The sequence below is a fragment of the Erythrolamprus reginae genome, chromosome 1, assembly GCF_031021105.1.
Source record: "Erythrolamprus reginae isolate rEryReg1 chromosome 1, rEryReg1.hap1, whole genome shotgun sequence".
Taxonomy (NCBI): domain Eukaryota; kingdom Metazoa; phylum Chordata; class Lepidosauria; order Squamata; family Dipsadidae; genus Erythrolamprus; species Erythrolamprus reginae.
The window spans coordinates 270,561,868-270,573,751 of NC_091950.1; the positions used below are offsets into that span (position 1 = coordinate 270,561,868).

Below are 11,884 nucleotides of genomic sequence, written 5' to 3' on the forward strand. Positions count from 1 at the left end.
CTTTGAAAAGTGTTCGGAAACTTCAGATCGTGCAGAATGCAGCTGCAAGAGCAGTCATGGGCTTTCCCAAATATGCCCATGTTACACCAACACTCCGCAGTCTGCATTGGTTTCCAATCAGTTTTCGGTCACAATTCAAAGTGTTGGTTATGACCTATAAAGCCACTCATGGCACCGGACCAGATTATCTCAGGGACCACCTTCTGCCGCACGAATCCCAGCAACCAGTTAGGTCCCACAGAGTGGGCCTTCTCCGTGTCCCATCAACTAAACAATGTCATTTGGCGGGACCCAAGGGAAGAACCTTCTCTGTGGTGGCCCTGGCCCTTTGGAACCAACTCCCCCCAGAGATTAGAATTGCCCCCACCCTCCTTGCCTTTCGTAAGCTTCTTAAAACCCACCTCTGCCATCAGGGATGGGGGAACTGAGATATTCTTTCCCCCAGGCCTTACAATTTACGCATGGTATGTTTGTATATATGTTTGGTTTTATAATAAGAGGTTTCTTAGTTGTTTAGTATTGGATTGTTACATGCTGTTTTTTACCACTGTTGTTAGCCGCCCCGAGTCTGTGGAGAGGGGTGGCATACAAATCCAATAAACAAACAAACAAACAAACATTTATTAGATTTGTTAAAATTCTGCCCTAGTACTTACAAGTAACTCAAGGCAGCGAACATACTAAAGGCTCATTCTTCCTCCTCTTTTCCCTCACAACAACAATCCTCTAAGGTGGGTTGGGCTGAGAGGGAGAGAGAGAATGGTCCTGAGTCACCTAAATGATTTTCATGGCTAAACTGGGACTAGAACTTACGGTCTCCCTGTTTCTAGGCCAGAGAATAAATCAAGCTTGATTGCCAGAAGAAATTTATGGAAGAAGAACAAAGTGATGAGAGAGGTGGAAGGATTGTGATAGTTATGGCTGGATGCAGTTAATGATATCTTCAAAAACAGAAAGGTAGCAAGATTAAAGCACAAACAGCAATGTATCAACTGGTATATAGACAGGAGGGAAGCAATGATGCCTTGCAAGCTTCGTTGCATTTCTATTTTCATGTTTTAAAAAAGTCTTTAACTTACTAAAGAATATTTGAGCTTATTCCCTTTCTGCAATCGTGTAACGTTGCTTACTTGAAAACTGAACAAAATAGGCCTGTCTCAGGGAGAGGTTGCTACCAGTACGATAGACAACTGCACACCAGCAGTGGCTGCCAGATGACACAATTTGCGTACAACCACTCCGGTGCCAGTCCTTTGGGCACCACCATCTTTTTTAAAAAAAAATTGTATTTTTTGCTTCACGTGCATGCACAGAAACAAAATATCATGAGGGGACGCACGTGTGCACGCGAGGCAACCCAAACTGCGCACACAGCGCATTGGTAGTGGCCGGTAGCAGCAATCTGCCCCTGGTCTGTAGGTATATTGTATGTACATTTATATAGAATGTGTAAAACATTTCATTTGGTATATTTAGTCTACACCCTGTTACTTAGGCTCCTTTCAAGGAGATTAAAGAAATACTAGAACAGGATTGATGGAATGTTTGAACATTGCTATTGAATTTGTTAAATTGAGAGAACAGAAGTTACTGGCTTGTACAATGTTTTGTAGCCTTAGGCCTCAGAACTAGAAATATGTGCTGACTGAGCTGTACAAATTGCTGAAACGTATGTTTAATTTCATTGACTAAACTATTTGCCAACTGTGTCACATTATTCCTGTGGATTCCATGCTAGACGTTTCGCAGAAAGATAAGCATGTTGATGACGTGGTGACATCGTGAAATTTTGACTAGGGAAAAAAGATAAATCCATCTATTTTTCTCCTGTGTTAATGCATAGTCCATTACGCAGGCAGCTTGTTTCCAGAGAATTCAGATCTTCATTAGCAGATTTTGTTATGACTTTTACCAGTACATTAATTTTGTCCATTTGAGTTTAATCTATAGTGCCATTACGCATCAGGGATAATACTAGCATGTTCAGAGTTGATTTCTTGGCCTGACTACCCCTGTAGCATTTTACTATGCCCTTTGGTATTCTTTGTGGACATTTGAATATAATATTTGAAGTTGGCTGTTGAATGTCTGTACATTTATTATCTAGTTCTTTCTTTCTTTCTTCTTTCTTTCTTCTTTCTCTCTTTCTTCTTTCTTTTCTTTCTTCCTTCTTTCTTTCTTTCTCTTTTTTCTAGCATACAAATATTGTATTTGCAGTAATGGATGCTGGCATTGGCAGGGGGGTTAGAGCAGATCCTGGATCCTTACATTCAATGATTCTGCTTTATTGCAGGAAATAATTGTACACTGTATGACATCTGCCTGTCCAGACAGGAGAAAAGTCTCAAATTTGGTCTCCATCAGCTTTTTAATTGGCTTTTCTCATAGAAAATATTCCAGCAATTTTCACCAGTGAACTGTGGGATGCCATTATCACTTTCCTGTCAAATAATTGCTCCAAAAGTTTCTTCTTTCAATCCTAGGCATGGGGTGAATTTCTATCAGTACACTGATGACACTCAGTTGTACGTCTCCACCCCGTACCAATTCAGTTCAATTCTACCTGTCCATCCATCACTCTGGAGGGGGAAATTTTGACCCCCTCAGAGAGATTCCACAACTTGAGAATCCTCCTAGATCCACAGTGCAGGTTAGAGCAGCATCTCTTGACTGTGGCTAGGGGGACTTTCACACAGGTTCGTCTGATGCGCCAGTTGCAGGCCTATTTGGACCAGGCAGTCTCTTCTCCCATGCCCTCATTACCTCTAGGCTCGGTTACTGCAATGCGCTCTTTACCCTTGAAGAATGTTCAGAGACTGCAACTAGTCCAGCATGCAGTCGCATGAGCCGTGTTGAGCGTATCCAGATACTCCCATATTAGTCCAGCACTCTGTGAGCTGCTGATTGATCTCCAAACACAATTCAAGATGTTGGTTATTATCTATAAAGCCATACATGGCATTGGACCAGATTATTTACGGGTCCATCTCACATATCCCAGTGACCGACTAGATCGCACAATTTTGGAAGTCAGCCTCCTCCGGGTCCCATTGGCCAACAATGCTGACTGGTGGGTCCATGGAGGAGAGCCTTCTCTGTTGTGGCCCTGACCATCTGGAACCAACTCCTCCCTGGAGATCCACAGCATCCCCACTCTCCTTGCCTTTTGAAAGATATTAAAAGCACATGTATGGGGGCAGGCCTGGGGACCATGAGCAACAGCTTTGCTCTGGCCATTAGCAAGGAAGTGATATGATTGTTGGTTTTATTGTGGTTTTTATGCATTTTCTAATTGTCAAAATTAGAAATGCAATTGTTTTAATTGTATTCATTGTTTGTTATATCTATTTTTAATTTTGTGAGCTTCCCTGAGTCTGCGAGGTGAAGGGTGGCCTATAAATCTAATTGAATGAATGAATGAATGAATGAATGAATGAATTAATTAATTAATTCATGCATTCATTCAATTCGATTTAATTAATTAATTAATAAATTAATAAAACATCTTCTATTCTCCAAGAAAGAAGGCATTTCTTTACAATTGGAAATCCTTTAGCAATTTTGGGGAAATTGAAGTTTCCTCTATATCTAAATCAGTGTTTTCCATTTTGATACATTTTTGTGAAGTCATTGTCTTTTGGACCATGCTTGATTTATGCAGAATTAATTGATCATGTTTCTGCATTTCGTTGAGTCATGATCAGTACAGAAAAACTCTTTCCATTACAGGAGCTTCCAAGCATCATTTTAATCAAAGATGGGAACAAGCCCACACGAACTCAGCACAAGACACTATAAGTTCAGAAAAAGAGAAGAGCATAGTGCAAATGCTGTATTGTTTTAATGTTCTATATTGCATTTTAATTGAATGCCTGTAAGCCACTTAGCATTGCTTCTAGTGAGATGGGCAGCATACAAGTTTAATAAAATGGTAGTACATTTTGTTTGTATTGCTAGTTTTAGAGTACAATTTCTCCTTTCATTTTCAAGCAGAGATTCAGTATAGCAATAGACTTGCTCAAACAACTTTTCTAGTAAAAGGATTTAATCTAATAAATAAATATAATGATAGATAGATAGATAGATAGATAGATAGATAGATAGATAGATAGATAGATAGATAGATGGATAGTGAAATGAATTTAAATTAAAAGAAAGCAGCATAATTATATTTTCTCTCTTTCCCTTCCTCCCTCTCTTCTTCCTCCTCCTCCTCCTCGTCACCACTAGATTTTAATTTTACCACCCAACAAACTGTGATGATATTTAGTAGTAGAAATTATTGAATACTGTTTTCAGGCAATTGGAATTTACCTCAGTCCTTAAAGTGGATTTTTTTACTCAGCAAAATTTCTCTCTCCTGCATTCATAGTTAAAGAGCACTCCCCATTCTCCTCCTAAATTTTTGTAGTTATGTTGTCCTTTTTAATTTATTTAATTTATTTATTTATTTAATTTATTTTTATGCCACCCTTCTCCTTAGACTCAGGGCGGCTTACAACATGTTAGCAATAGCACTTTTTTAAAACAGAGCTAGGCTATTGCCCCCACAATCCGCTCCTCATTTTACCCACCTTGGAAGGATGGAAGGCTGAGTCAACCTTGAGCCAGTGATGAGATTTGAACTGCTGACCTTCAGATCTACAGTCAGCTTCAGTGGCCTGCAGTACAGCACTCTACCTGCTGCGCCACCCTGGCTCTTTTTTCTTTCTCTTTTGTTTCTATTTCTCAATTTTAATTATATTTATAAGGCTATCCAGGCTTTTCTTTTGTCACATGAATAATACTTAGATTTCTTGATTACCTATGTGGAGACCACATTCCTGAAGATTCATTATAGTAAATTTGGGGGGGAAAATTCTTCAGTGTAGTTTATCTAGGAAAAAAACACACCAAAACCTTGGTCTGCAGAACATTTCTTTGTATGGTGGGTATATTTCCATGCTGCCAAATCAATAAGGATTTCTGGCTATTTAAGGTAATAAACACAAATATAAAAAAACCCTCATTGAAATACAAACACAAGCCCCCCAAAATAACTAGTTCAGTGATAAAAAGAACATAAAAATATGAATGACAATAATGTATAGTTGTTGTAAGCCGCTCCGAGTCTCCGGAGAGGGGCGGCATACAAATCTAATTAATAATAATAATAATAATAATAATAATAATAATAATAATAATAATAAGTGCCTGCCCCACCCAACAGCAATGCCTTAGGTTCTGAGTCTCCGGACCATGACTATTGCATGGTTAGTACAAGGAATTGTTAGTATTATGTTTCAGATGAAATGTTGTAGGTTATCATGGCGAAGTTGCTACCTGCTCACTGAACAGGAGCCAGAACTACAGTCAAATCACATCTTCTGGTTTTGAATGGAGAAGTGCCATTCATTTAGAATCAAAGTTGAAAATTCACTGACATCAAAAGAAGTAGCTGGGTCATAGCTATGCAGTCATAGCTACCCAGTGTCTTCATGATTAATTTAATTTTGTCTCCAAAGGTTGTTACAATCTCCAGGATTGAGGTATGATCTCAATCATCTTATTTGGGTAACCAGAAATTATAATGTTTAGTAGAGAACCATTAGCATACTGATGACACCTGATCCTATATCAACAGATGATTTTGCTCAAGGGTGTAATTTAGAAGTTAAGCAGAAGAATTGAGAGCATTGAGCCCTGAGGTATCTCACTACCCGGTGGCTTCAACCTAGATTTCTTGAAACCTGTTAAAATTTGGAACTCACTACAGACAAAGAAAAAATATTCCAGCATCAGCACTCCTACTTCCAAAGTCCATGGATGGTCTAGAACAATGATGTCGAACCTATGGCATGAGTGCCATAGGTGGCACGTGGAGCCTTATCTGCTGGCATGTGAGCTGTTGCCCTAGCTCAGTTCCAATGTGCATGTGTGTGCCATCCAGCTGATTTTTGGCTCACACAGAGGCTCTGGAAGGACGTTTTTGGCTTCCAGAGAGCCTCCGTGGGGATGAGGGAGGATGCTTTTACCCACCCCTGGCTCCAGGAAAGCTTGTTGGAGCCTGGGGAGGGCAAAATATGAGCTTATTGGGCCCACCAGAAGTTGGGAAACAGGCCATTTCTGGTCTCCAGAGGGCCTCTGTGGTGCAAAATAATCTGTTTTCATCCTCTCCAGGAACACACCCACACTCTTTCGGCACCCAAGGAAAAAAAGGTTCACCATCACTGGTCTAGAAGAAGACCATGATTGGTATAGAAACATAGAAACATAGAAGTCTGACGGCAGAAAAAGACCTCATGGTCCATCTAGTCTGCCCTTATACTATTTTCTGTATTTTATCTTAGGATGGATATATGTTTATCCCAGGCATGTTTAAATTCAGTTACTGTGGATTTATCTACCACGTCTGCTGGAAGTTTGTTCCAAGGATCTACTACTCTTTCAGTAAAATAATATTTTCTCATGTTGCTTTTGATCTTTCCCCCAACTAACTTCAGATTGTGTCCCCTTGTTCTTGTGTTCACTTTCCTATTAAAAACACTTCCCTCCTGGACCTTATTTAACCCTTTAATATATTTAAATGTTTCGATCATGTCCCCCCTTTTCCTTCTGTCCTCCAGACTATACAGATTGAGTTCATTAAGTCTTTCCTGATACGTTTTATGCTTAAGACCTTCCACCATTCTTGTAGCCCGTCTTTGGACCCGTTCAATTTTGTCAATATCTTTTTGTAGGTGAGGTCTCCAGAACTGAACACAGTATTCCAAATGTGGTCTCACCAGCATTCTATATAGCGGAATCATAATCTCCCTCTTCCTGCTTGTTATACCTCTAGCTATGCAGCCAAGCATCCTACTTGCTTTCCCTACCGCCTGACTGCACTGTTCACCCATTTTGAGACTGTCAGAAATCACTACCCCTAAATCCTTTTCTTTTGAAGTATTTGCCAACACTGAACTGCCAATACAATACTCAGATTGAGGATTCCTTTTCCCCAAGTGCATTATTTTACATTTGGAAACATTAAACTGCAGTTTCCATTGCTTAGACCATTTATCTAGTAAAGCTAAATCATTTACCATATTACAGACGCCTCCATTAATATCAACCCTATTGCACACTTTAGAGTCATCGGCAAATAGGCAAACCTTCCCTACCAAACCTTCCCCTATGTCACTCACAAATATATTAAAAAGAATAGGACCCAGAACAGATCCTTGTGGCACACCGCTTGTAACCTGACTCTGCTCAGAATACTCGCCATTAACAATAACTCTCTGATGTCTACGCTCTAAATAAATAACTCTATAATGAAACTACTGAGATATAAGAAAAACAAAAGAGTTGCCCCACTCTTATCCTAGATCTATCAGAGGTTACTGATAAGGGTGATCAATGCTAATTCACTACTATGCTCAACTTGAAATCCAATTGAAACGAGTTCAGGTAATTAATTTCTTTCAGGCTGTAGTTGATGACATTCTTTACCTTTTCTGGATAAAAATGGTATAGAACCATTGAATCCAATGATGGCTTCTTGAGGGCAAGTGGGCACACCGTTGCCTCCTTCAAACCAAGTGAAACAATCCTCTTCTCAATTATAAATGTGCTGTTGCATGGATTTAACCACATCCCACCTCTCAGGAGACCAGGAGGGGGACATCATTTAAATAAGCAGGTGGCTGGATAGCATGTCCTGTCCATGCACTCAAGAGTCACAGAGCCAAGCATTTCCACATAACCAAACAAATCTATGCCAGGATCACATCAGCTGGATCTTAGCACCTCAGTGAATCTGAGCAATTTTATCCATTAGATGCCTAGATAGTCTTTATAACAGTCCACAGATAGTATTGTGATTCTTTCCCAGCAGGCAATGGCTCACTTTAAACAGAATTACTAGGTGGTTATGTGTGGATAACTACATTTTTCTATTCTTATTCCCATTATATAATTTATTTATTATTTATTCAACTTCTATGCCCCCCAATCCCGAAGGACTCGGGGCAGCTACTCCATAATATGGGCTCTCACCGATGCCTGGTTGATCTGTTCTTTTCTTCAACACAGCTCTGTAAGTCTCTCTTGTCTTTTACCCCCTCCAAAAACCAAGGAGCAAGACCCTGTACTTTTCAGCCAGATCTCCCTCCACCCCAACAACAGCAACTAGGGATGTCGATTACAGCTTGATCTTCAATGTATGCATATTGGTGGGTGAGAAAATAATAATTCACATGAGTCAAAAAGGCTGGGAAAACAGGTGAGGCAAGGAATTGATAAATATTAGTTATATAAGCAGGAGAAATCAATCCAGCAGTTCTTATAAGCATCTTTAAAAAAAAAAACCACACCAGGGAATGTAAAGGAGACTTAGAAGGCTTAAGGTTAAGATCAGATTTGTTGGCTAGGTTCCCTGTGGAATCTATCATAAAGCTTCAAAACTCAAGCAGTCGAGGTGGGATGAAGCAAGAATGCTGATAGATTGGAAAAACAGCCTCTCACATCTAAACCTCACAAACCTTCGGGATCACAAATCACAAGCAGAAGTATTGAAGTTGGAGTCTAGCTTTCAAATGAGTGAAAATAAAATTGGTTTGACTGTCCAAGAATAGTGACATCGATGTCAATGTCAAACAAATACAGTCTTTAGTATCCTAAAGTGCATGTTGTATCTTTTCAGTTTCTGTTGTCTTTCAGGGTAAAAGCTTCTTGTTTAGATCTAAACAATCCTAGAGGCTAAGAGGCTTGGCTTGTTGACTGGAAAGTCAGCAGTTTGAGATCCAAGCATTGCATGATGGGGTGAGCTCCTGTCCTTTCCTCAGCTTCAGTGATGGGCATTTAGCCAGTTCGCACCACTTGGGGAGAACTGGTTGTTAACTTTCTGAGCAGTTTGATGAACTGGTTGTCGGAAGAAACCATTAGGGGAAAGAACCGGTTGTGAAATTATTTGAATCTCATCACTGCCCAGCTCCTGCCAACTTAGCAGTTCAAACGTATGCAAATGTGAATAGATAAATAGGTACCACCTGGTAGTTTCAAGTTTCAAGTTTTATTGGATTTATATGCCGCCCCTCTCCGAAAACTCGGGGCGGTTAACAGCAATCATAGACAGTATACAATAATAATCCAATACTGAAAGCAGATTAAAACCCCTTAATATACAAAACCAAATACACATACAAACATACCAGGTATGAAGGTAACTATGTTCCATGCACCTCGTGTATGGTCATGCCAGCCACACGACCACAGAAGCGTCTTTGGACAATATTAGCTCATTTGGCTAGAAAATGGAAATGAGCACCGCCCCCTAGAGTTGAACAAGGGGAAACCTTCACCTTTTACCTTTCCTTCTTTAGACACTTTCACAATGAAAAGAAAAATAACGTCCTTTTTTCAGTCAATGTTAGCTATTGCTGGAAACAGGGACAAAACTGTTTCTTTATGCACAAGAAGAGATACGGTTCCAGGAACTTTAGTCTGCTCTCTGCACAAATACAACATCTGGCATTTTCCTGATAACATGATCAATAAGTCCTCAGATAGTCATTCATAATGAGGATATTAGGAGCAGATTGTACTGGCCTTTAGTTTTCAATTTGCCAAGTGCTTTTTTTTAAAAAAAAATAAATAATGTTATGCCATTATTATATCATCATGGCTACTTCAGTTGCCTTTTAATGTTCTTAACATTTCCATTTGCAGACCACTCATCCCATTGTGCCTATTCCTGAAAATGAAGCACTCAGTTCTAAAGAGGTAAACCATTTTCCAGTTCTGAAAGCATGCAGTGTTATGAATGAATATCAGTTTGGGTGTGCTTTTATTGGTGCAATAGCTAAAGGAAACAGACTGTCTGGTGAAGATCCCCTTATTCATTAAGCCAATACAGTTATTTTTTGCTAATCATGGGGGAACTGAGACACCTTCCCCAGGCTTTTATACTTTATGTTTGGTATGTATGTGTTGTTTGGTTTTAAATGATAGGGTTTTATATGTCTTTTTCTCTTTTAATATTAGATTTGTTCCACTGTAACATTGTTTTTATTATTGTTGTGAGCCGCCCCGAGTCTTCGGAGAGGGGCGGCATACAAATCTAATAAATTATTATTATTATTATTATTATTATTATTATTATTATTATTATTATCATCATCATCATCATCATCATCATCATCATCATCTATCATTTTGTAAAAAAAATAGTATACAGTAGTACCTCTAGATACAAGCTGCTCCACATGCGAGTATTCCAAGTTACGAGCCACGAGGGGAGAGAAATTTCTGTTCCAGACCCGAGCTCAAATTCGGGATATGAGCCGAGCGTCCACTAGGTGGCGCAAGAATCCTTGCTTCTGGTTATCTCGGAGGGGAAAAACGAAGTCTAAAGCCATTTGTTCCAGATACGAGTTGTTCGACATACAAGCTCCCTTCTGGAATGAATTAAACTTGTATCTAGAGGTACTACTGTATTATTATTATTATTATTATTATTATTATTATTATTATTATTATTATTATTATTATTATTATTATATTAAAGCCATTTGTTCCAGATACGAGTTGTTCGACATACAAGCTCCCTTCTGGAATGAATTAAACTTGTATCTAGAGGTACTACTGTATTATTATTATTATTATTATTATTATTATTATTATTATTATTATTATTATTATATTATTATTATATTATTATTATTATTATATATTATTTCAGCTCACAACAGTGATAAAAACAATACATAATGACAAATCTAATAATTAGAATCTAAAATAGCAATTATGCATATATCATCTGCTTGCATTGAATATGTACAGTCAATGAAATATTGGTGCAATATTTGTTGATCAAAACCTCACGGGACTATTTAGACCAGAGATATCCAACTTTGGCAACTTTAAGACTTGTGGACTTCAGGATTCAACTCCCAGAATTCCCAGGGCTGAATGGGGAATTCTAGGAGTTGAAGTCCACAAGTCTTAAAATAGCCAAGGTTGGACACACCTGATTTATACTTTGTTTGATCGAGGACTGATTAATAGATTCGTCTTTCAGTCTATATTACTCTTACTAACTTGTCTTCAAAACTGTATTATAGTTCCAAGAAAAAGAAATACAGTGTTCCCTCGATTTTCGCGGGTTCGAACTTCGCGAATAGCCTATACCACGGTTTTTCAAAAAAATATTAATTAAAAAATATTTCGTGGTTTTTTTCCTATACCACGGTTTTTCCCACCCAATGACGTCATATGTCATCGCCAAACTAATAATTTTTGCAAATAAATAACAAAATAATAATAATTGTTAATAAATAATTATGTTTATAAATATCAGGATCACTAAGTGTCTTATTCAATGGTGAGTACTAGTAATAATGGTGAGTAAATGGTTGTTAAGGGAATGGGAAATGGTAATTTAGGGGTTTAAAGTGTTAAAGGAAGGCTTGTGATACTGTCCATAGCCAAAAATGGTGTATTTACTTTCGCATCTCTACTTCGCGGAAATTCGACTTTCGCGGGTGGTCTCGGAACACATCCCCCGCGGAAATCGAGGGAACACTTTATACTCTGTGCATATGATGTAAGCAGATACTTTTCTTACAACCATGCAGATACTTTTCTCAAAACCATGATCAGCAAGTCACTTGGTTGTGTTCACACACAGTACCCATTTGATTTGATATGATTTCTTTTCAGCTTTCCTCGGTCAGAAGAAAAGACAAACCACCCTACCAAGAAGACCTAAATGAGGGAAATTTTCTAGACACTGAAAGTCCACATCGAAGAGGTTACTCTGCACTCGGTGGAAACTTAAGAAATAATTTTGCAAAACTCAGCTAAAGTATAGTCATAAAGATCTGACATCTATATATGCCATGTAGCCACTACTTCTTGTGGC

The 11,884-nt window shown here is 38.6% G+C and overlaps 1 protein-coding gene across 1 annotated transcript in view; it reads left to right on the forward strand.

Annotated features, from left to right (window-relative positions):
- MLIP (muscular LMNA interacting protein) overlaps positions 1-11,826 on the forward strand; it is a 122,485-nt gene extending 110,659 nt beyond the window's left edge. Inside the window, exons 16-17 of the mRNA XM_070763313.1 lie at positions 9,691-9,744; positions 11,683-11,826. Coding sequence (XP_070619414.1) covers positions 9,691-9,744; positions 11,683-11,826 — 198 coding nt within the window. The remainder of the gene's footprint in view (positions 1-9,690; positions 9,745-11,682) is intronic.
- The last annotated feature ends 58 nt before the right edge of the window (positions 11,827-11,884 follow it).